General features: G+C 39.2%; 1 protein-coding gene across 2 annotated transcripts in view; it reads left to right on the top strand.

Moving 5' to 3' along the window:
- Positions 1 to 26,812, top strand: part of ITPR2 (inositol 1,4,5-trisphosphate receptor type 2) — a 584,772-nt gene that overhangs the window by 133,049 nt on the left and 424,911 nt on the right. For both annotated transcript variants that reach the window (XM_005902445.3, XM_070371231.1), the window contains 3 exons: positions 251 to 397; positions 5,643 to 5,738; positions 21,199 to 21,243. In XM_005902445.3, coding sequence (XP_005902507.2) covers positions 251 to 397; positions 5,643 to 5,738; positions 21,199 to 21,243 — 288 coding nt within the window. The remainder of the gene's footprint in view (positions 1 to 250; positions 398 to 5,642; positions 5,739 to 21,198; positions 21,244 to 26,812) is intronic.

The raw sequence follows: 26,812 nt of genomic DNA, 5'->3' as shown, positions 1-26,812 counted from the left end.
GTTCAAACTTTTGTTGAAAATAGTTTTTAATTTATTTATTTTTAATTGAAGGATACTTGCTTTATAATAATGGTTTCATTTCTGCCATGCATTAGCATGAATTAGCCATAGGGATACATAGGTCCCCATACATACCTCCCTCCCATCTCCTACCCTTTCCCACTCCTCTAGGTGGTCACAGAGCCCTGGTTTGAGTTCCCTGAGACATACAGCAAAGGAGATAGCAGGTTTTTTTGGCCTCTTTTTCTAGGGTGATGTTGTTCGCTTGTTCCATGCGGAACAAGAGAAGTTTCTGACTTGTGATGAATATGAGAAAAAGCAGCACATTTTCCTTCGTACAACCTTGCGTCAATCAGCCACTTCTGCAACCAGCTCTAAAGCACTCTGGGAAATAGAGGTGCGTAAATAATTTTTGGCTTTTAATAAATGCTTATATCTAAAAGACAAGGTCACTTGTATGGTTTATCGTTGCAAGCATCACTTGTGTGTGCGTGCACACTCGGTTGCTTCCGTTGTGTCCGACTCTTTTCGACCTCATCGCTCTAGCCCACCAGGCTCCTCTGTCCATGGGATTCTGCAGGCAGGAATACTGAAGTGGGTTGCCGTGCCCTCCTCCAGGGCATCTTCCCGACCCAGGGACTGAACCTGCTTCTCTTATGTCTTCTACACTGGTAGGCAGATTCTTTACCATTAGCGGTACCTGGAAAGCCCAAGCATCACTTGTGATAGATCTGTAAAACAATAATTTTTGTGAAGCCTCTTGTACCTCTTGACTGCTGTGACCACTCTGAAATGTTGCTATTTCCTTTATTTATCTTCTTAGAGGCATCTTTCTCTTTCTCTTGAATTTAATAAGGGCATATATATAATTTTGCTTTTAAAAACTCCATTGTAAAGTGTTGACTTCAGGCCAATGTCAGGCCTCGTGCCTTGAATGCCAATGGTGTTGAGATGGAGCAGGAGGACTCACCGTAAGTGAGCATCAGAAATACAGTCACTGAAAAGAGCATTTGTGTCTTCTGGGGATGCTCTTCCTATTGGAGTCAGGAGAACCATAGTTAAGAATCCATTCACCTTTAAGACATATTTTCTTAAGTGTGCCAATGTGATAGAGTAATTAAGAAAATGTAAGGTATGGGTTTTTCTTTAAAGGAACTTTCTATATACTGGAAGAGATAAGATATACCTGTGCTGTGCTTAGTCACTCGGTTGTGTCTGACTCTGCAGCCCCATGGACTGTAGCCCGCCAGGCTCCTCTATCCGTGGAGATTCTCCAGGCAAGAAAGATATACCTGAGTGACTACACACAACCCGATAAGTTCCATCTGGATTTAATGTATCATCTCCAGCCACTATAGCAGTGGTTCTCAATCATTTCAAACCCATCACCCCCTCTTTTACAGCAATATATTTTGTTATACTTCCTTTATGTACAAAAATGAAATTCATGGTTAATATTATTATTATATATTCTCATGATGAAAAAAATCAATAAAATGCCCAAATTCTAATATAAAGAAGATACAAAAGGAAAATAATTTATAATAAAATAATATTCATTTCAACATATAAATACATACTCTAGAAACTATAACATTTATACCCATCTTGGGGCTTCCCTAATAGCTCAGTTGATAAAGAATCCACCTGCAATGCAGGAGACCCCAGTTCGATCCCTGGGTTGGGAAGATCCCTGGAGACGGGAAAGGCTACCCACTTCAGTATTCTGGCCTGGAGAATTCCATGGACTGTAAAGTCCTTGGGGTCGCAAAGAGTTGGACACGATTGAATGACTTTGACTTTCATTTCACTTTCACTCTGATGGATTCATTTAGATTTGGGAGAAGTGATGATAGAAGAGGGTAAGAATACATTCTATACAAGTACAGGAAAATGAAATAGCAGAGCTAAATGTGGGCCCTTGGGTAATATCTAGTATTAGGAGAAGTAATAACAGAACAGACTTATTTGTACATGATTTTAAAAAGAAATCACCATAATTGAAATAAGGATAATGAGGCAAATTATAAGCTATTGAAACAGAGAAAATGAGGAAGTATAATATTTATGTAAATGAGCTGAGCCTTAATTATAAATGTTACATAAAGACAATTCTCTAAGTTATGACATGGTTTAGAATAGAGATGAAATAGCACAAAAGCATGTTGAGGCATATTTTCAGTCTCTTGCATTCAGAAGGGACCATATCCTTCAATGATTTGGATACACTGGTCTTTAGTAGGTGACAGGGAATTAAGTTGGAGGGAAACAACTACCGCCAAAACTACATAATCCTCTTCCCAGTAGCCAATCTCACAAATTCTCTTATTAGGATAAGAGAAAGATAACAGGCAACTGGGAAATAAATACATAGTTAAAATAAACATTTTTTCATACCATAGATTTCTTATCATTGTGCTCCAAAAATTTTCAAAATATAGGGGATAGGGCTTCCCTGATGGCTCAGTTGGTAATGGATCTTGCCTGCAATGCAGGAGACCCAGGTTTGATCCTTGGATTGGGAAGATCCCCTGGAGAAGGGAATGGCTACCCACTCTAGTATTCTTGCCTGGAGAATTCCATGGAGAGGGCAGCCTAGTGGGCTATAGTCCATGGGATCGCATAGAGTCAGACATGACTCAGTGGCTAATAAACACTTTCACCTTTCACTTTCTTTCAGCAGTACTGTTAAATGCTATTTTAAAATTTTGTTAGCAAAATACAGTGATGGAAAAGTTATATAGCAAATTCCTTACACAGTGAGTTTGGTTCCAACTCTGTTAAAAGAAGTTTTGTATCTTCCCTCTTATATATTTGCTGTTAGTTTTATAGCTCTTGATATAATTTTGCCACTGCACCAAAATCCTTCCCAACAAAATGCGTAGTTGGAAATGTTATGATCCATTGAGCAGTCAGAATGGAGAGAGTGAATACATTATTCAGTAATTTTGACATAATGTCTTGGTTTCACGTAAGCTTCCTTATCCACAGTGAATTTCTCTAAAATGATTGGCCTTTTCATGTAACTTGATGTAAAAGCTTTTCCGTATGATTCCATGTTACAGCACTAGCAGTTTATATCTGTGGTAGGTTTTATTTCTGTTGGAGATTTGAAAGTGATGCCAGGGGACGTTTCTGTATGGTGTACTACATCACCAGGCTTCAGTTCAGGAAGCCTGAGCATCAGGTGTTTCAAGCAGACAGATATTTAAAATCGGAAATTGGTTTCAATGTTGTTGGAAGGACTAGATGGGAAAAAGTGTGAAGAATATGGTTTTATGTAAAGATCTGGTAGGGCTGGAAGCCCGGGCTGCCTCTTCCTGTGCTCCAGTGGTGCTCCCTCACGCCTCCTGTGGGAGGCCCTGCAAGGCAGCCACTGCCACCTTTATTAGAGCCCTTAGCGGATTCTCTCTTTCACTCGCCTTTGCTTCCTGTCCTGGTGATAACAGCAGGGCACTTAGAAGGACGGGGATGGTCCTGAGTGTCACACACGGTATCTAGCCTATGCTTGAACTCTTCTGTGAATTGCAGGATAGTTAATATCTTGGCCGCTGTTCATTCATTCCAATAGTATCCCTCAAAAATCACTGTGATACATGAAAACGTCCTCCCTTCCCTGACTCCAAATTGTCCTTTAGGGAGCTGTATGTATTGCTATTGCTAGACCCGCTAATGTATAGGGCAGGAGTTCTGAGTCTGTGATCCCTGATGAGTGTCAAGTTATTTATTAACCTCCAGCAGTTGTATACAAAAGTTGTGTGAGAGTATGTATGTATGTGAGACAACTCATGGATTTTATCGGATTCTCAGAGATATCTGTGTCTCTCCCAAAGGAGTAAGAGTTCATATATTGACAAGATCATGGTAGGGGGTGGGATTAGCAAAGGATTGGTGGAAGAAGGTTGATTTGAGAACTGAACTTTGAAGGATAAGCAGGTGTTTGGCCATAGGGGGAGTATTTTTGTAAGACTTTATCCACTTTGAAGTATTTTCATAGGTATCTCATCTGAGCTTTTGGAGTATGGGAAGAAATAGGGGCTGGAGTCTAGCAAAAGGCATTGGGAAGTTCTATACATTTGTTTGCCTGGTGACTCAGATGGTAAAGAATCTGCCTGCAGTATAGGAGGTCTAGGTTTGATCCCTCATGGGCAAGATTCCCTGGAGAAGGGAATGGCAACCCACTCCAGTATTCTTTCCTGGAGAATTCCATGGACAGAAGAACCTGGAGGGCAGTAATCCATAGGATCACAAAGAGTCCGACATCACCAAATGACTAACACTTTCACTTTCACTTCGTACATTAGCACACAGAATTGAGGCTGGGGCAGGAGGCAGAGGATATCAAAAAGAAGAAGGCGATCTGCTGAAGAACAGTGGAAAGTTATCTGAACACTCTAATATGCCTTGTGATATTTACTCTTCACAACAATCCTATGAATTAAACCTACTTAGTATATGAAGAAACAGGCTTCTGAGATGTTACATTCCTTGCTGTGATCAGACCATAGTCATTAACGTCAAGAATGTGTATGCTCAGTTGTAGCTGACTCACTGTGACCCCGTGGACTGTAGCCCATCGGGCTTCTCTGTCATGGGATTATCCAGGCAAGAATACTGGAGTGGGTCATTGGTGGGACCCAAAACCAGTTGTCTCTGAAACTGGAGAACTTGAACTTTGCTTCAGCACTGAGCCACTTGTCATAAGTGACAGTTTCAGACCTTCTACCATTTTCATTTTCAGGGCACCTAATGGCTCAGCATCTAGGGCAGGTATCAAGGGACATGGTGTTAGTAAACAAGCAACACATGGAAAGAGCCAGGAATTAAATTAGTCCAGACTTCCAGGCCTTGGCTTTGTGGTCTCTCTCCCTGGAATGATCTCTTCCAGTCTCTCTGCATCACCATCTCATTCTTATCCATCAGAGTGCCCATGCTGACTGCCGTATTGATCCAAAGTAGTCTTCTGTAGGGAGCTCCCCTGATGACTCAGTGGTAAAGAATCCACCTGCCAATGCAGGAGTCGTGGGTCTGACCCCTGGGTAGGGAAGATAACCCTGGAGAAGGCAGTGGCTACCCACTCCAGTATACTTGTCTAGAGAATTCCATGGACAGGGAAGCCTGGCAGGCTACAGTCCATGTGGTCGCAGAGTAGGACGTGAGTGAGCAACTGAGCACAAGCACAAGCCTTCTCTAGGTGTTCAATCATGCACTCTATTTATTTCCTCCTGGTGTTGCCAAATCTTATTCACTGAAAGCTTAGTCTTATTCATTGCTCTGGCCCCTATTGCCTAGAAGAATACCAGGCACCTGGTAGACTCTTAACATAATCTGTTGAATGAATGAATAACAAATGTGGGGAAGCCCCACAGTATTTCCAGTTTGGGCCTGGAAACATGTCCTTTGGAGTAAGGGTGTATTTGCAGATATGAGACATGAGAATCATGCAAGCCCAGTGAGGTAACTGTTCTCTTACTTATTTATGGGGAATCTTGTTTTTTGCTACATTGGACTCCTAAAAAGGTATATTAGGTTTGACAAGTTTAATGTGAACATGCGGGTACCCCGTGTAACCTGTTGAGATTTGCTTGCCAGGAACATGCATGTCTTTTAGCCATTATTTTTGTTTCTCTTTTTGTCTGTAGGTAGTTCATCATGATCCATGCCGTGGGGGTGCAGGACAGTGGAACAGCTTGTTCAGATTTAAACATCTTGCAACTGGGAACTATTTAGCTGCGGAGGTAAGATTAATGGATATAGTGTTGTAAAATCTGATTCGGAAATACTGAAACAAGCAATAGAGAAGAGGTATTTGTAGGAACCGTTATTGTGCACATTCGATTATTGCTAATCAAGTACTGCATTGGCATGTCCGCTATTCTCAAAATGTAAATATTAATTGAAATCTTAAAATAATCTTTGTTTTGAAAATACAAACAGCAGCAGCCACCACAACAGAACCTTGTGGTTGGTTTGCTGGAAGGGTATTTGGAAGAGGGTATCTGATTTGCATCTGTGTGGGATTCATCCTGAGACTTCCTGTTTGACTTCACTCTTTCAGAATGTCTGATTTGGCACCCTGATGAGCTCGTAGTTGGTGTGGTGTAGTCTAGATAGTTTCAGATTGATCTTCTGTGGCTATTCTTTCACTGGTGGGTGGCTTTCATTGTTCAAACCATTGGAAAGAAAAGGATTTTTCCACCCCCCTCTGAGATATCGCACTGTCCTAAAACTGTCAATAAAAATTGACAGGTAAAAACGTAGAAAGGTCTTTTCTTTCTCCACTAAATGCATGTTGACAGTCAGAGTGAAAAGTGGTAGAAATAACAGCACTGAAGTTGTAGGAATGATCTAATTAAAGTTTAGTTATCTGGTTATATCGAAAATATTTGAAAATATTTGTTTTAATTTTTAACTTATTTTTTCTTAAATCTTTTTAAAATTGAAGCATGGTTGATTTACAATATTGTGTTAGTTTCACATTTACAGCAAAGTGATTCAGTTATACATACATAATATACATGTTGTGTATCTATATATATGTATTTATATTCTTTTTAAAATTCTTTTCCATTATAGGTTATTGTAAGATATTGAATATAGTTTCTTGTGAAAGTGAAAGTCACTTAGTTGTCCTACTGTTTGTGACCCCTGGACTGTACTAGTCCATGGAATTCTCTAGGCCAGAATACAGGAGTGGGTAAGCTTTTCCTTTTCCAGGCCCCAGGTCTCCCTCATTGCAGGCGGATTCTTTACCAGCTGAGCCACGAGGGAAACCCATAGTTCCCTGTACTATACAGTAAATCTTTGTTGTATATTTTACATATGGTATTATGTAGAAAATCTTTGTTTTCAGATATATGAAATATCCATTCATTTTACTCTTAACTCTGTTTTTCAACTTAAGAGTTTCTTCTGGAATTCTAAACCAGAATTTTGTCTTGGAATGTCTAGTATTAATTATCTAACTTTTGCTTTTGGATGTTTCAGAGGGTAAGTAGGTGGGGCTGGAAAGCTGATGAGGAAAAGGTGGTGCAAACAGGAAGTTTCTATAAATATGCTGACCCCAGTCTAAAGTAGAACTCAAACCCATTACCCTCTCCGTCATGTTAATCTGTGATGGTTTTCCTTATAGTATTTCCCACGTTCTCACCTTTTATATGTCTTTTGGCTTTCTCTGTCAAAATGAATACTCTCTGAAGGCAGGAATTTTTTTTTTTTTTTTTTGCTAACATCACCACTGCATGCCCGGTACCTGGGAAAGTGCCTGGTACTTTGAAAGCATTTGGTGAATACATTTTGAATGAATGAATGAATATGAAGAAGCTATTCAGGCTTCCCTAAGCTTGGAGAATGGAAAAAAAGAAAATTACAGAATTTGTATCTGAGACACATTTGAGACCATATTTGGGCAAATTAATCTCTCTAAACTCCCGTTTCCTCTGCTAGAAAATGGGGATAATCACAATATTTATATAAGTTTATCAAGAGAATGAAATGATATAAAGTGCTTGGTGTAATGTGTAACCATGGTAAGCTTCCAGGAAGGAGTGCTGGCATGATTAATTGTATTATATGGTGAGTAGAAAACATTCTTAATTTTATAAATATCTGACACAATTTTAATGAATTGGCTCACTTAAATGAAATAGAGCTTCACAATTTATGGACTGCTTATACCATAAATGTTTTGAAGTAACTTTTTTTGGGAAAGTAAAGCTTTGGAAAAGTTAAGCAGTAAGGTAAAAGAATCTTGTCTAAAATAAGAATTAGAAAAGTCTACTGGGTGTCCTATCGACGATTAGAAATTAGGATTAAAGTTGTCTTAGAAATGGGGAAACACTCAAGTACAACACACCTTGGTAGAGGATGGTGGGGGACACGAGGAAGGGCAGCTGCCTGGTGGATGAGTAAGGCAGATGGGGCAGAGAGAGAAGCGTGTTCAGGCAGAGGAGATGTGTTTATTTTACAAACTAGTTTCATGTGGGTAATTCGTGTGTGTATCACACATAAGATATATGTGAGTTAAGAAGTGATGCTAGAAGGTGGGAGGGGAGTGATGGGGCCAGAAATGTAGGGTAGCTGCTATTTTCAGGCCATATATATTAAGCTATGCAGAATGTGTTTAATCTTTTGCTTAAAGAGCAGTGTTCTAAATAATCTGTGTTCAAAACAGACCGCTCCAGAGTGGCATTGTCGAATATGGTAGTCACCAGCCGCATGTCGGCTATTTAAACTTTATGTTTTTAAAATTAAGTAAAATTAGAAAGACTGGCAGCCTGGGAAGTCACACAAGCAACAGGAAAATCAAATGGGCTGAGTCACAGATGCCAAGCAAGAGAAGATAGGGTTTCAACAAGTAGGGAGTGCTACAGAAAAGGTCAGGAACAAAATGTCTTCACAGCATTTGGCAAGAATATGGTCATCTGTGACTTTGCTGAGAGCATTTTTAGTAAGACCAGAATGCAGGGGGCAGAGGAAGAGACGAGGAAGCCAGCAATCAGAAGGAGGCGTAGACTGAGATTTGGTTGTGAAGGGGGAGAAACAAAGTCATAAAAAGAAGGGAAGAGTTCTATTAGACTTTTATAATGTGTTTTTAAACAGTAAGATGGATGAGCTGTTCTAGGGAATGATCCATCAGAGGGCAGGATTTGGAGGCATGTTACTCTTTTCCTCAAACTTTTCCACTTTCAACACACCTATTTATAGTTTGAAATATTAATTTAGTATGCTTAGGCACCCCTGATCAATTGGATGATATAATTCTTAAATTGCCTTTGAGTTCATGGTATTTATATTGGCCAGTGCAGCAAAGAGAGCCTGGAGTAGCGAGGAGAAAAGTCCCAGGTAGACTGCTCACAATCTCTCTGCCTTTAAGCAAATATTTGACCTCTCTGAACCTCAGTTCCCTTGTGTGTGAAAAAGGGGATAATATATATTATATGGGATTTTTTGGAATTAAAGAATATCTTGTGAATTTTCAACACCTTGTACATAAAGGGTATTTAGTAAGTATTAAGTCCCTTTGCTTCCATTGGGAGAAAGGGGAAAGGAAATGTGTAGTTGTGTTTATTATTATTTTAAAATTTATCTTTAATACTTTTATTATTCATAACTGACATTTCTTTGTCAGTCAGATAACTTAAGGGGGAAAATGTTTCAGGAATCACCACTGGCTACCTTGTATCTAGAACAGTCTCTGATAATTTATATTCAGTAAGTATTGAATAGTCTAATGAATAAATCATAGAGAGAATGAAGTTTTAAATCCAGTCATTTCGCTTGGCAAAACAGGAAACCCAGAGTCAGAGAAGTGATTTATTTTGTCCAAAGTTAAGAAACAAGGTTAATGACAGTATTCAGGCTGAATGCTACACTTGCATTGCTTCATCCCTATCAGCGAGTCTCAATGGAGGATGGCCTTCTTCCCAGGGGGTGTTTGACAAAGTCTGGAGACATTTTTATTGTCACAGCTGGGGAGAGGGAGCTACTGGCATCTAGTGGGTAGAGGCTAGGGATGCAGCTAAACATCCTATAAAGTGCAGGACAGATCCCACAGCAAAGAATGATCTGGGCCCAATGCCACCAGTGCCAGTGTTGAGAAGCTGATGTGTGTTATGCTGAAATCACATAATCATTTTAGTGACTGCCTCCTAGGTGAAAGCACTGTTCTGTTATTGCGAAGAAAACAAAGATGACTAACATTTTGTCCTTGTCCTTCAAGAGTGTGCGATCTGGAGGGGAATTATATTAACTCATCACTGGGACGTCTATTTGTCAGTTGTTTCCAGCATACATAAATATCTGAGATAACAGGTTATGTGTCAGGTTTAAATTATTTAAAGATGACCATGACAAATCTCTCAGTAAGTTTAAAGGGCTGCCACCTTAAATCTAAGCACATATGAGAAAAAACACCTAAAATTTTTACTTATACTTTTGTAATCTGATATTCTATTTAACCAGTGCTTTCTGGGTGGCTAAGTTATTCAGATAAATGTAATAAGCTTATTTGTTTAGAAAGGAAGGGGAAACTAAAGAAAATTAGACTATTTCATGTGCTGAATATTCTGTAGTCTTAACTGTGGAGACAAAACAGGTAAATTACAAGCTATTCAAGAATAGCACCATGTTTTGTGTGTGTGTGTGTGTGAATTGTAGAAAACATCTAGGAATTAGGATGGTGATATGATATAACACTGTTTAGACTTTATTCTGTAAATTACTAAAGTGAACTAAGGTTTAGAAATGAACCCTTACTCAGTTTGAATATCTCCAACAGTGTTGTCTTAGCAAATTAAGGGTTTATTTTTGAATAATATACAGTGCTACTAACTCATGACAAAATGTGGAACAAAATATTTAGTTGTGAATTGTGTAACAGGGCATTTGTGACTGTATTGTTAGGCTTTCTTCTATAATGTCAGTTTCTGTGGGCCAGGCAAGAAATAAGGTGACATGAACGGAAGTAAACGCTCATATATTTTTTTTCCTTTTTAAAAATTTATTTATCTTTTAATTGAAGAATAATTTTTACAGAATTTTGTTGTTTTCTGTCAAACCTCAACATGAATCAGCCATCTGTATACATATATCCCATCCCTTTTGAACCTTGCTTTTAATGCACAGCACGGTTGTCAGCACACTCCTTGCCATTTTGCCATAGATCTTTTTCTTGTATCACCTTATTGGCGCAGGAGTGTTCACAATCCTGTCTGTGGTTCAGAAAGTAATTTTATCATAATTTGAATAGGGACAATATGAAAGCCTTACTAAATAGTTCTTCCATAGCTGTGAGAAGAATTATAACTCAAATATCTCAGTTTCTAATCTGCTGCATTTTCTTTCTTTGGATGTTATTAAAGGACTCACTTTTGATGATCATTTCCCAAGAGCAACAGTGAAAAATAATTTTGTTAAAGATTTTGTAATTACCTGTTTTAAGACAACTAGCTTATTTATCTGTAGATAGGCCAGACTTCCACCAGATGGCAGTAAACACTTATTTCCTAACTCTAGCGTAGTCTTTGGATTTTAGTTAATTAAAAACTTAGTACTCAAGAACTTGTACATTAGCATAGAATCTTATGTATATTAGGGCTGTAGTTTTAAATACCTCAATGTTTGTATTCTCTTTCAAATATACATTCTCTTTCAAATATATCAGCCATAGTATATGAAAAGGGTCTTTATATATATGTGTGTGTATGTATATGTATATATATGTATGCAAAATTTATATGCAATAGAGGAACATACATACCAGATTCTTTATATACAATAAATATATATCAAAATATAAATGATGCCTGGTACATGTCAGCATCCTGTAAATGTTATTTTTCCATTCTTTTCTGGCCCTAACAATAATAGCTTGGCTCTGAAATGCCTTGTCATTGGAAAGAGGAACATATAATTATTTAAAATTATACGTGTGTTGATTTTATGATTTCAGTGTTATATATAATAAAAATTGATCAAAAGACATTTCATTATAAAAAAGTAATATTTTTTTTTTACGAAAATGAACATAAATTTTGGACTTACAGCTTACCATCTGCTGCTTGCTGTTCTTTAGAGAGACAGTTGCAGCTGTCTTTAATTTGATAAGTGGTACAGCCATGACTTTCACTGTCTCGGTGCTTATGATATTAATCTGTCTCTCTGCCACTTTTCTATTCTAACTTGTCGTATGCTCTGCCTGACTTCATTCTAGTCCTCTTTGGCCACTTAAATGAATATTCCCTTCAAAGCTTAATTTCAGGACTTCCCTGGTGATCCAGTGACTAAAACTCTGCACTTCCAATTCAGGGGGCCTGAGTTCTATCCCTGGTCAGGGAACTAGACTCCACATACCACACCTAAGAGAGCTCATACTAAGACCCAATACAGCCAAATAAATAAAGACATAATTTTTAAAAATTAAAAAAAAAAAGTTTAGTGCCTATTTGCTCTTTCTCTTCTCTTTCTGTTACTTATTCTCCTGGCTGCAGTGGGCCATGACTTTGATCTTAGATATTTCACTGCCATTGAAACTCGATAATCATGCTCCTGCTGCTGCTAAGTTGCTTCAGTCGTGTCCAACTCTGTGTGACCCCATAGACAGCAGCCCACGAGGCTCCCCCGTCCCTGGGATTCTCCAGACAAGAACACTGGAGTAGGTTGCCATTTCCTTCTCCAATGCATGAAAGTGAAAAGTGAAAGTAAAGTCGCTCAGTCATGTCCGACTCCTAGTGACCCCATGGACTGCAGCCTACCAGGCTCCTCTGTCCATTCAATTTTCCAGGCAAGAGTGCTGGAGTGGGTTGCTGTTGCCTTCTCCAATAATCATATCTAAGATGAAATTGTTTCCCCAGAGAGACTAAGTTTTCTTAGCTCTGGGTGAAAAACTTGGGAGTCATGATAAACACTTTTTCTCCCTCAGTTTTCTCCCTCAACCTTCGATTCTCTTGACTCTATCTCTGTAGAATCTTTCCCATCTACTTTCTCCTTTCTATTTCAGCATCTTTATTGATGCTGGGACTCTACCACCAATTATTCCAACCCTGCACTTGGTTACATTGTCCCTTTTATCATCTGTCTCTGTCTCCTGCTAACGATGGCCAAGGGAGGGTTTTTAGTGCACTATTTCTGCAAACATTTTCCCAGTGATATATGCAAAATCTTCCTGAAGATGCAAACCCTTTAGCATGTGGCAAAAAAAGCCCCATTGGTTAGGCCTTCCTTCTCACCTTGGATCATACCAGTCCTCATTATGGGGGTGAGAGGGAAGTCATTGGCTGTCAGAACTAAAAGATGGAGCTTTGGAACCGTCAGACCGGTGCTTGTGAATAACCTGCTGCTCTTCAGTGGTTTGATTTTGTATGGAGTACTTCACTTAGTGTGCCCCGGGTGTCTCACCTGGAAAATGGGGTTAAGGGTTGCTTCTAATAGGATAATTGTATGGGGAGAATTAACCTTGAAAAGCATATAAGAAGAATTCTATAAATGACATTTATGGGCCTTCTCTGATCAAGGCTCATTTTCTCAGATATTTGGCAGTAGTTCCCCTTGTACTGCCTGTCTTCTTCATTCCAGCCTTCTGTCTGTCTTTTTTTTTTTTTCAGTTTTAATTTAAAATTTTATTTTTTAACTTTTAATTTTATATTGGAGTATAGTTGATTTGCAATGTTGTGTTAGTTTCAAGTGTAAAGCAAAGGGATTCAGTTATAAATGTACATATATCTGTTCTTTTTCAGATTCTTTGCCCATAGGTTATTACAAGAGTATTGAGTAGAGGTCGCTGTGCCATACAGCATTTCCTTTCTGAGAACCTATTTTATATAGAAAATATTTCCTTCTCTCCCAGTTGTAATTCTACCTATCCTTCAAGGCTTCACTCATGTGCTATCTTATCCAAGAATAATTCTTTTTTTTTTTTTAATTGTTTGCTTATTTTTTGGCTGTGCTGGGTCTCTGTGGTGCACTTGGGCTTTCTCTAGTTGTGGTAAGCTGGGGCTACCCATCCTTGCAGTGTGTGATCTTCTCATTCCGGTGACTTCTCTTGTTGCAGAGCAGAGGCTCTAGGTGCGTGGGCTTTGGGAGTTGTGGAGCACAGGCTTATTTGCTCTGTTGCATGTGAAATCTTCCTGGACCAGGGTTCGAACCCTTGTGTTCTGCATTGGCAGGCAAGTTCTTATCTACTGTACCACCAGCGAAGTCCCTTCATGAATAATTCCTGAATAAATTTGCCCACCACAGATCCCGCCTTCTTCTGACCTATTATTATTTATAAATTATTCATTCCTGTCTTGCATCTCTTGTCACATTCTATTTTGTATTACTACTAACTGTATTTATGTCTTATTTTCCCTCCTAGATTGTAAGGTCCTGTGGTCAGGGACCATATTCTCTTTGTCTTTGTGAAAATACCTAATGCCACCATTCTTTGTTTATTATAGATGCTCTATTAATATTTATTGAGTAAATGATTGAATAACATATTAGATCTCTCTCTCTAATGCCAGATTTATAATTCATCTTTTAACTTAAGGAAATACTTCCTTTAAAGTCCTAAAAGATTCAGGAAGCTTCATATCACTGTGTCTTTTTTCCCCTTCTTTAGAAATATATTTTTTGATTCATCCTTAGTCTAATTGCTGAATTACTGTTATGGTTATAGTTAGAGAAGGAGATCAGCAGAATAATTAAAACATATAGTAAAGCATATATTTATTTGATCTTTGGTTAATGTTGGTGAATTTATGTAGCCATAGATTTACCTGGGTACTCTTTCCTTCTCCTTTTTTCTTTCTCTTCTTCTCCTCCTCTTTACTATTATTATTATTATATTACTTTAATGAATTTACTGAAGCAATAATTCTTTATAAAAAAGGCCACATTGCAGTCTGTGAGACACAAGATGGGACGAAATCTAACTGATGAGCACCATCTTTAGTACTGCTACCAAAGACATTAGTATGTAAAATTTAATGATGTGGAATAAGTATGATTAGGCTTTAGTCATAGACTTCTTTCTTTTACAGATAGGATCCTCAGTTCTTTCAGGGTTAGGTGACCTCTCCTAAGACCCATGGTATTTCCTTCCAGACCAGAGTCTGGAATCCAGTTCCCCACCCATCTGTCAGGGACTTGACTGGGTGATGCTAAAAGGGTGAAATGTGTGAAGACAATTTTAGAAAGTAACATTGACTTTAAGGTAGAATGTGACCTGTGTCTTAAAGGGCGTATGTGAATCTGTGTTTGACTTTGGTATGTTAATTCCTATTTTAATACACATTTTTGTGATGGATATGTCATGGCTTCTAGCATGAATATGATTTACTTTACAGTTTCTGTAACCAGCTACTCCAAATGCTTATTGGATGAAAACTTTGACCATATGATATATCCTGGTTAAACTTGCTGCATACCTTTTGAATATAGTTTAACTATATTTTAGTATATATATATATATATATTAATTTAAAAGAAAATTCTGAATTCTTCAAACTGAAAAAAAATAAAACAATGATCCTCTCTTTGTTAAAGGCATTTTATTTTATTTTTAATTTGGCTACACCACACAGCATGCAGGATCTTAGTTCCCTGACCAGGGATTGAACCCGGTTCCAAGTAGTGAAAACAGCCAATTCCTACCATTGAACCTCCACGAAATTCCCTAAAACACTGCTACTTGAGTAAGAAAGCTGAATGAACACCTTCCGTGCCCTTTGTTGGAACTTTCATTACTACTGGGTAAAAGTGTGTCTTTTTGAGTTTGATTAATCAATACACTGTCTTTTCACTTTCTACCTTTCACTGCTGCATTCCAAAAGCAAGAATAGTACTGTTCTGGAACTGACTCATTTAATCATAATTCAGGGGAATTTAAGGAGCTTGAGGTACACATCTCCATAGAAAAATAAAGTTCAGCCTCAGATCTCCCCAGTTACTGGCCTGGCACCAAGAGGCAACTTGTAACTGGATTCCTATTTTATAACCCCTCCCCCACCCCATTGTCTGTCTGCTCTGAAAATTGGAGGACTGCTGTCCAGTGGCTCTTGGACTGGCAACCCCTCTCCCTTATACCCCCCCACTCACCTTCTGGTTTGTTTAACCATAGTTTAGCTTTTTGTCTGTTCTTAGATTTCATATGAATGGAGTCATACCATGTGTGTCTTCTCCCACTTTAAAATTGAAATATAGTTGACATAGTTGTAGCTACAATATAATGACTTGGTGTGTGTTGTATAGACCTTGAACTCCTTATTGCCAAATTCAGACTTAAATTGAAGAAAGTAGGGAAAACTACTAGACCATTCAGGTATGACCTAAATCAAATCCCTTATGATTATACAGTGGAAGTGAGAAATAGATTTAAGGGCCTAGATCTGATAGATAGAGTGCCTGATGAACTATGGAATGAGGTTCATGACATTGTAAAGGAGATAGGGATCAAGACCATCCCCATGGAAAAGAAATGCAAAAAAGCAAAATGGCTGTCTGGGGAAGCCTTACAAATAGCTGTGAAAAGAAGAGAAGCGAAAAGCAAAGGAGAAAAGGAAAGATATAAACATCTGAATGCAGAGTTCCAAAGAATAGCAAGAAGAGATAAGAAAGCCTTCTTCAGCGATCAATGCAAAGAAATAGAGGAAAACAACAGAATGGGAAAGACTAGAGATCTCTTCAAGAAAATCAGAGATACCAAAGGAATATTTCATGCAAAGATGGGCTCGATAAAGGACAGAAATGGTATGGACCTAACAGAAGCAGAAGATATTAAGAAGAGATGGCAAGAATACACAGAAGAACTGTACAAAAAAGATCTTCATGACCCAGATAATCATGATGGTGTGATCACTGACCTAGAGCCAGACATCCTGGAATGTGAAGTCAAGTGGGCCTTAGAAAGCATCACTACGAACAAAGCTAGTGGAGGCGATGGAATTCCAGTTGAGCTATTCCAAATCCTGAAAGATGATGCTGTGAAAATGCTGCACTCAATATGCCAGCAAATTTGGAAAACTCGGCAGTGGCCACAGGACTGGAAAAGGTCAGTTTTCATTCCAATCCCAAAGAAAGGCAATGCCAAAGAATGCTCAAACTACTGCACAATTGCACTCATCTCACATGCTAGTAAAGTAATGCTCAAAATTCTCCAAGCCAGGCTTCAGCAATATGTGAACCGTGAACTTCCTGATGTTCAAGCTGGTTTTAGAAAAGGAAGAGGAACCAGAGATCAAATTGCCAACATCTGCTGGATCATGGAAAAAGCAAGAGAGTTCCAGGAAGACATCTATTTCTGCTTTATTGACTATGCCAAAGCCTTTGCCTGTGTGGATCACAATAAACTGTGGAAAATTCTGAAAGAGACGGGAATACCAAACCACCTGATCTGCCTCTTGAGAAATTTGTATGCAGGTCAGGAAGCAACAGTTAGAACTAGACATGGAACAACAGACTGGTTCCAAATAGGAAAAGGAGTATGTCAAAGCTGTATATTGTCACCCTATTTAACTTATATGCAGAGTACATCATGAGAAACGCTGGACTGGAGGAAACACAAGCTGGAATCAAGATTGCTGGGAGAAATATCAATAACCTCAGATATGCAGATGACACCACCCTTATGGCAGAAAGTGAAGAGGAACTCAAAAGCCTCTTGATGAAAGTGAAAGTGGAGAGTGAAAACGTTGGCTTAAAGCTCAACATTCAGAAAACGAAGATCGTGGCATCTGGTCCCATCACTTCATGGAAAATAGATGGGGAAACAGTGGAAACAGTGTCAGACTTTATTTTTCTGGGCTCCAAAATCACTGCAGATGGTGACTGCAGCCATGAAATTAAAAGACGCTTACTCCTTGAAAGGAAAGTTATGACCAACCTAGATAGCATATTCAAAAGCAGAGACATTACTTTGTTCTCTAAGTTCATTTTCTGCTTTTTTATTTCTTTGTCTTGGATGCCACATACAGGTGAGCTCATACAGCATTTGCTTGTGCTGTGCTTAGTCCCTCAGTCATGTCCGACTCTTTGCGACCCCGTTGACTGCAGCCTGCAGTATTTGCCAATCTCTGTCCAACTTATTGCACCTAGCATAATGCCCTCAAGGTCCATCCATGACGTTGCAGATGGCAGGATTTCATTTTTTTTTTTTTTTTTTTTTTACGATTGAGTAATAGTCCATGGTATGTACTTTTGAGATCCTTTTTTGTTATGTACATCAGCAGCTCTATGTTTTATTGCTGACTAGTATGCCATTGCTTGAATACGCCATGTTTTGCTAATCCAGTCTCCTGTTACATGATATACATTTTTGTCTAAGCCTAATTTCTAGCTCAGTTTTATATCCCTACCATTGTTCCTCCCCACCTTTCCCATCATCTTCAAATCAGTGTGTCTTTTTAGTTGATTTTCCTCGAATATGGTCTGCAGGAAACTCCTGGAATTTGAACTCAGCATACACTGTTCTTTCTTCATCTGAGGAAAGCTTTATTTTCCACTATCTTTGATTATTGCCTATGTTTCACTTATTTTCTCTTCCTTTTAGTACTCTGAAGGTCCATTAGTTGATACCCCATTCTCTGGTCCTCTATGACTATTTCCTTTTTCCTAATTTTCATTTATTTACATGTTTCCTCTGTGTTGAAAGATAGCTGTTCGAGGAAGAAGAGGAAAGGCTAGGGGGCGGAGCAAGGCGGGGAAGCGGAAGCCGCAGCGGCGGAGCCGGGACCCGCGCCTGCCAGGGCCACACGTAAAAAAAAAAAAGAAAGATAGCTGTTCAATTTTTGTTCTTTGCATCAGTCATTTCCTATAACATCAACTATGCTCATTTCTGCTGCTGACATGGACTTTAATTTTGTATTTATGTATGTTTTCATTATTATTGAAATTCCCCTTAATTTAGCTTCTTTTTATATTGTGATTCTTTACTTTTTAATTATGTTATTATTTATCTTATTATTTTATATTACATTTTTAGCCGTTCATATTTTGCTATCTTCATATAGAGGCAGTGTTTACTTGTACTCTCTTGAATGTGCCAAGCCATCTCCTGAAAACTTATTTTGAATCATATTGGGCTTCCCAGGTGGCTCAGTGGGTAAAGAATCCACCTGCCAGTGCAGGAAATGCGGGAGATGCAGGTTCGATCCCTGGGTGGGGAAAATCCCCTGGAGAAGGAAATGGCAACCCACCCCAGTATTCTTGCCTGGAGAATCCCGTGGACGAAGGAGACTGGTGGGCAGTCCATGGGGTTGGAAAGAGTCGGACATGACTGAGCACGCTTGCAGGCATACCATAGACAATACTCAGAAAGACTCTGAGAACAAATTCCCCATGTTTTAACATACTTTGTAATCTGTCCCATATTGTTTTTTTCATGCTTTCCTCCCTTATTATCCTCAGAAGCAGAAGGGTTGAGTGGATGGTCTTTTTGTTCCTCTTCCTTTTTCTCAATCCTCTTGCTGAATCTTTAGCTGCAGGACAGCTTACAGGGTCCCTGCCTACTTCCCAGTTCCAGCAGGTGTCAACTCTGCATCCCTGGGATCTCTTGCGGTTGTATCTCTTCCTGGCTCCTCTGCTATTTCTCCGTTATCTCCATCATCACTCAGTGCCATTCCAGATTGCAGCAGCTACAGTTTTTTCTCTTCTCGCTGATTGTTCAGGCAGAGCTCCTTAGAAAACCCTCTGCCATCATCTGACCCCTCTGCTTTCTGCCCATTTGCTTTCTGAGCTTTGTTATATCTCTTTGATCATGAGAAACAGAAAGAGGTATTGGAGAGTGGATGGAAGGATGTTCTCAGATACTCAGTTGTGTCTGACTCTTTGTGACGCCATGGACTGTATGTAGCCTGCCAGACTCCTCTGTCCATGGGATTCTTCTGGCAAGAATACTGGAGTGGGGTGCCATTTCATCTTCCAAGGGATCTTCCCGACTGAGGGATCAAACTTGATTCTCTTGTGTCTCCTGCGTTGGCAGGCAGATTCTTTACCACTAGTGCCACCTGAGAAGCCGAGATGAAGGATGGGGGGAAAATTTTCTGCCATTCCATAGCAGCTTTTCAGGGATGGAGAAGCACCTCTGTATGGGTCTTTGGTTGGTGAATACTTAGGTTCTGTGGGTCAGCAGGCAAATCATGGAACCGCGGCCAGTATCTTCTAAACTGTGTTCACTTGGCCACTAGCCTGAAGTGAGGTTGAGATTTGCCGTGAGATGACAACTGGGGAGGTATTGCCTCTCCTCCAGCTTTATAATTACTGTCAATTCACTGAAGATTTAAGGTTTAGGTTGTTTTCAGTCTAAGTCTTAAATGTTATTGAGAGTATTTTGCTTTTTGATCTTTTTCCAGCACCTTCATTAATATTTAGCAATTAATTGGCAGGGGCATTCGTCAGAGCTACTAACCAAGTATCATATTGAAAAAGACCTCTAGCCTTATGTCTTAAGTGGTGACTTTAATTACCTGGTGTTGCATAATGTATACACAAACTGACTCATATTAATAGGATTACATTCAACTGGACAGCTTGTTATTTTGAGAAAACAGCCTGTAAACCAAGTGATCAACAAGGACGTCTTTTTGAAACTGTGTGGCCTGGTGGAAAGATTGAAGGCAGGAGGAGAAGGGGACAAAAGAGGATGAGATGGTTGGATGGTATCACTGACTCGATGGATATAAGTTTGAGCAAGCTCCGGGAGTTGGTGATGGATGGGGAAGCCTGGCGTGCTGCAGTCCATGGGTTTGCAAAGAGCTGGACATGACTGGGCAACTGAACTGAAGTCCATTGGGAGTCAGGAGTTATGAATTCTAGCCAGCTGGAAATGTGTGGGCCAACACACAGCATATCCGGATCTCATGCTTCTCATTGGAATGACCCCCAAACTACTCCACAGCCCAACCCAGAGACATGAGTTCTTTTTTGTTAAATAATCCTCATGCATTAGCTGACATAGGTGATACATGTATGTGTGTGTGTGCGTGTGTGTATATGTATGTATATAGTTCCTCTTTTGCTTGACTTTCTTTTCTTGTGTGTATAGCATGTGCAACAGGATCTTGAATCACACTTAAAACTTGCCTTTGGTCTACTTTTAAAACTTGGTGTCTGCATTATTGGTCAATGGCAGGTTTTGTGGTGGGCAAAATGAAGTTTCTCGAATGCTTCCTAGGAGGTGAGATTGTCAGCTCTCCTTGTTCAAAAATGTCAACTGTTTGATACAAACAAAGGCCATAGCTTTGGTATTTTACCTTTAGTTTCCTGCCACTCGGATTTGAAGGTATTTGATAATACGTTTTTTCTTATCCTCTTTTTATGTGAAATTTAGTTAAGTATACGTGGTGTGTGTGCATGCGTGTGCTCAGTTGTGTCCAAGTCTTTGTGACCCCGTGGACTGTAGCCTGTCCACCAGGCTCCTCTGTCCATGGAATTTTCCAAGCAAGAATCCTGTAGTGGCCTGCCATTTCCTCCTCCAAGAGATCTTCCCAACCCAGGGATCGAACCCATGTCTCCTGCATTGGCAGGCAGATCACTTCGCCACCTGTGAGTATTAGGTCAGTTCAGTTCAGTTCAGGTCAGTTTGAACTGACTGTGTGACCGCATGGACTGCAACACACCAGGCTTCCCTGGGAATATAGTGAACTGGAATTAAAGATCACTGTTCTTGTTAATGTACTTTTAATAGCAATTCAAAACCAGTTTTGTTTTTTTGATTTTTAGCTTAACCCTGATTATCGAGATGCCCAAAATGAAGGAAAAAATGTGGTGAGTAGAACTATTTTTTTTCTCCGTAAAATACAAGCATATTATTTACATTTTATATGAACAAATTGAAAAGTTAGTAGACAATATGAAGACTAGGGACTCTGAGAGAGAGACTCTGAGTAGAGTTTGTGGATCAAAGATAAAAGTAAATGATGAGGTGGCTTAGAGTATCAGAAGATGATCAGTAGTGGGTATTTAAGGAGATTTCTAGCAATTTGGAGGCTATTTATGATAGAGTGCTGAAGGCAGCTGGGTCTCAGAGGTATGTTGGGTCTAGGTTTAGTTTTCAGAAGTGCATAGAAATTAGGAAAGAGGAGTGGAATTGTGACCTAATATTAAAATAGGACAACGGAAAAATCATTTTTGATTCAAAATAACTTGGGTTTTATTTATGCAGAGAAATTGAACTATTCAGAAAGTAGATAATTTTTGTTTCTAATATTCTACCCTGTGCTACTCAAAAAGATCTCATTTTTCATTAAAAGTACTTATTATTATTCATCCTGCTCATCTCATCTCCACTTGTAAAGCAAATGACTTAATGATGACAACATGATTTAATTCAATAAACTTTTAGAGAGGAAGGGATGTGCCAGAGGGAATGGGTTTGGGGTACAAGTGAAACTGTGTGGTGATAGATGGTAACTAGGCTTCTGGTAGTCATCACTGTGTACTATAGGATGTTGAATTATGATGCTGTATACCTGAAACTTATTAACAATTCAGAAATTCAGGACACTTTGATGTGATATAAATAAAGCCCAGATGATGGGCTAGATTTCCTTTTTTTTTTTGGTATGTCTAATTATCATTTATATTATTGTTGTTATACTTTTAAGTTACTTCTGCAACTGCTGTCCTTAGAAACAACTAAGGACAAGACCAAAAAATCAAACTCCTGTTTCTCAGTTTCCTACAGGAAAAGACTGTGAACTATTTTTTAAACTGATTCAGTTTCCCCTCTTTTAGTAGAAAACTGGCAACCCTGACTCCTGTTTTCCATGACACACAAAAGCTAGTAAACATCTAGAAGTGGTTCAAAATGTATAAGTAAACTGATTTTATATGACCAGATAGAAAGTTTAAATAATTTTTATGATCTGAAAACATACTTAAGAGAACAAAACTTCTCAACATTTTCATGCCTAATCGTAAACATTCTAGCGAATAATTTCGATTGTCTGAAATTAGTTGCACAAAAAAGATATAACTAAATGTTTTAACTCATCAAACTGATCACATAGAACAGCCTTGTCTAATTCAGTGAAACTATGAGCCATGCCCTGTGGGGCCACCCAAGACAGATGTGTCAAGGTGGAGAGTTCTGACAAAATGTGGTCTACTGGAGAAGGGAATGGCAAACTACTTCAGTATTCTTGCCTTGAGAACCCCATGAAAAGAATGAAAAGACAAAAAGATATGACACGGAAAGATGAACTCCCCAGGTTGGTAGGTGTCCAATATGCTACTGGAGAGGAGTGGAGATATAACTCCAGAAAGAATGAAGAGGCTGAGCCAAAGCAAAAACAACGCCCAGTTGTGGATGTGACTGGTGATGGAAGTAAAGTCTGATGCTGTAAAGAACAATATTGCATAGGAACCTGGAATGTTGGGTCCATGAATCAAGGTAAAATGGAAGTGGTCAAATAGGAGATGGCAAGAGTGAACATTGACATTTTAGGAATCAGCGAACTAAAATGGACTGGAATGGGTGAATTTAACTCAGATGACCATTATATCTACTACTGTGGGTAAGAATCCCTTAGAATAAATGGAATAGCCTTCATAGTCAACAAAAGAGTCCGAAATGCAGTTCTTATGTGCAATCTCAAAAGTGACAGAATGATCTCTGTTTGTTTCCAAGGCAAACCATTCAATATCACAGTAATCCAAGTCTATACTCCAACCGGTAATGTGGAAGAAGTTGAATGGTTCTATGAAGGCCTACAAGATCTTCTAGAATTAACACCCGACTGGAATGCAAAAGTAGGAAGTCAAGAGATAACTGCAGTAACAGGCAAATTTGTCCATTTAGTACAGAATGAAGCAGGACAAAGGCTAAAAGAGTTTTGCCAAGAGAATGCACTGGTCATCCAACAACACAAGAGAAGATTCTACATGTGGACATCACTGGATAATCAATTCCAGATTCAGATTGATAATATTCTTTACAGCCGAAGATGGAGAAGCTATACACAGTCAGCAAAAACAAGACCAGGAGCTGACTGTGGCTCAGATCAGGAACTTATGTAAAATTCAGACTTAAATTTCAGAAAGTAGGGAAAACCACTCAACCATTCAGGTATGACCTAAATCAAACCCCTTATGATTATACAGTAGGAAGTGACAAAATAGATTCAAGGGATTAGATCTGATAGAGTGTCTGAAGAACTGTAGATGGAAGTGGCATTGTATAGGAGGATCAAGATCATCCCCAAGAAAAAGACATGCAAAAAGGCAAAATGGTTGTCTGAAGAGGATTTACAAATAGCTGATAAAAGAAGAGAAGCGAAAAACAAAGGAGAAAAGGAAAGATATACCCTTTTGAATGCAGAGTTCCAAAGAATAGCAAGGAGAGATAAGAAAGCCTTCTCAGCGATTAATGCAGAGAAATAGAGGAAAATAGTAGACTGGGAAAGACTAGAGATCTCTTCAAGAAAATCAGAGATACCAAGGTGACATTTCAACATTTCATGCAAAAATGGGCACAATAAAGGACAGAAATGCTATGGACTTAACAAAAGCAAAATATATTAAAAAGAGGTGGAAAGAGTACACAGAAGAACTATACAAAAAAGATCTTCATGACCCAGATAACCATGATGGTGTGGTCACTCACCTAGAGCCAGACAACCTGGAATGCGAAGTCAAGTGGGCCTTAGGAAGCATCACTACGAACAAATCTAGTGGAGGCGATGGAATTCCAGTTGAGCTATTTTGAATCCTAAAAGATGATGCTCGGAAAGTGCTGCACTCAATATGCCAGCAAATTTGGAAAACTCAGCAGTGGCCACAGGACTGGAAAAGGTCAGTTTTCATTCCAATCCCAAAGAGGGCAATGCTAAAGAATGTTCAAACTACTGCACAATTGCACTCATCTCACACGCTAGGAATGTAATGCTCAAAATTCTCCAAGCCAGGCTTCAAGAGTACGTGAACTGTGAACTTTCAGATGTTCAAGCTGGATTTAGAAAAAGCAGAGGAACCAGAGATCAAATTGCCAACATCCACTGATTCACAGAAAAAGCAAGAGAGTTCCAGAAAAATATCTACTTCTGCTTTATTGACTACACCAAAGCCTTTGACTGTGTGGATCACAACAAACTGTGGAAAATTCTGAAAGAGATGGGAATACCAGACCACCTGACCTGCCTCTTGAGAAACCTGTATGCAGGCCAAGAAGCACCAGTTAGAACTGGACATGGAACAACGGACTAGTTCCAAATTGGGAAAGGAGTACGTCAAGGCTGTATATCGTCACCCTGCTTATTTAACTTATATGCAGAGTACATCATGTGAAATGCTGGGTTGGATGAAGTGCAAACTGGAATCAAGATTGCCGGGAGAAATATCAATAACCTCAGATACGCAGATGACACTGCCCTTATGGCAGAAAGCGAAGAAGAACTAAAGAGCCTCTTGATAAAAGTGAAAGAGGAAAGTGAAAAAGTTGGTTTAGAACTCAACTTTCGGAAAACTAAGATCATGGCATCAGGTCCCATTACTTCACGGCAAATAGATGGGGAAACGAAACAGTGAGAGACTTTATTTTTGGGGGCTCCATAATCACTGCTGATGGTGATTGCAGCCATGAAATTACAAGACACTTGCTCCTTGGAAGGAAAGCTATGACCAACCTAGACTGCATGTTAAAAAGCAGAGACATTACTTTGCCAACAAAAGTTAGTCAAGGATAAGGTTTTTCCAGTGGTCATATATAGATGTGAGATTTGGACTATAAAGAAAGCTGAATGCCGAAGAATTGATGCTTTTGAACTGTGGTGTTGGAGATGTCTCTTGAGAGTCCCTTGGACTGCAAGGAGATCCAACCAGTCCATCCTAAAGTAAATCAGTCCTAAATATTCATTGGAAGGACTGATGCTAAAGCTGAAGCTCCAATCCTTTGGCCACCTGATGTGAAGAACCGACTCATTGGAAACAACTGTGATGCTGGGAAAAATTGAAGGCAGAAGGAGAAGGGAACGACAGAGGATGAGATGGTTGGATCACATCACTGGCTTGATGGACATGGGTTTGAGCAAGCTCCGGGAGTTGGTGATGGACAGGGAAGCCTGGCATGCTGCATCCTATGGGTTTGCAAAGAGCTCAACATGACTGAGCAAATGAAGTGAATTGTACTGAACTGTTTTAAACTGAGTACAACTTGCTGTTGCCCCATGGTGTCTACTGCTTCATATATCTGATTACCTCCTTTTCTATATGTGACTCTCAGTAGGGCTGGATTTCTTTAAAAGCAATTTGTATGCGTGTTAAGTCACTTCAGTTGTGTCCTATTCTTTGTGACCCTATGGACTGTAGCCTACCCGCGGGGCTCCTCTGTCTATGGGATTCTCTGGGCAAGAATACTGGAGTGGGTTGCCATTTCCTTCTTCAGGAAATCTTCCCCACTCAGGGATCGAACCAGTGTCTCTTATGTCTCCTGTATTGCAGGCAGATTCTTTACCACTAATGCCACCTGGGAAGCCCTAAAAGCAATTTAGTCATATATTTTGATATAAAATAGACAAAGTCTATAATACAATTTGGTAGGAATTTAGCCATCCCTTTTGGAATGAGCAGGTATTATTACTGCATCACCCAAAATTCTGCTGTTTGATGGAAACCATTGGAATAAAGTGATTACTGTTGTATATTGGTATGCAGATTTATGTTTTGTGAGGATAATGATTATGGTGGTGATGAATCAAATCGGAATTTCTGGACCTGAGTCAGTCCTGTTTGACTCCTCTCTGCAAAATGATTATCATGTTTACAATAGAAATAAACGGAAGTATCAGGTCACTGATCCAGTAAAAACTTTAATTCGTGTCAAAATATCTTTAAATAGAGAAGTAGTTTTTTTTTTTTTTTTAAGATAAATTGGATCTTTTGTTTGTAATTCAATTTTATCCCCTGGTATGGGCTTTTCTTGCCTCGATTTTCAAGTAGCTGTACCAGGATTGTTGGGCTCTTACCTTCTGATGACTTAGGAACACGCCATCAGTAGCCATGTTTAAAAAGCACAGTGTGTTCTTGTAAGCTTGTTTGTGCTCACAATGGTTCTAATCAGAGACCACCAGGAAAATATGCCTTCTTGAATAAATGGGGTTCATTACTCTTTGTACTCACACTGTGGGGAACTGTGGGGTATCTCAGTGAGCACGTGTTAGGAAGAACCTATTTTAGGGTTTGGGCTTATGCAGTTGATTTTGGGGATGACTTAAACAGGTAAAGCTTTGCTGTGTATAGGAATGCTGTGAGGATGAAGAGGTGTCTTAATACATTTTATCTATGGGCAGGGTAGGTGAGCTCCATGTCCTTGCTAAAGAGGCAGTAGTTGCTCATACTT

The sequence above is a fragment of the Bos mutus genome, chromosome 5 (assembly GCF_027580195.1).
Source record: "Bos mutus isolate GX-2022 chromosome 5, NWIPB_WYAK_1.1, whole genome shotgun sequence".
Taxonomy (NCBI): Eukaryota; Metazoa; Chordata; class Mammalia; order Artiodactyla; family Bovidae; genus Bos; species Bos mutus.
Note: the sequence above shows the minus strand (reverse complement) of the source record. Positions and strands in the feature narration are given on the sequence as shown.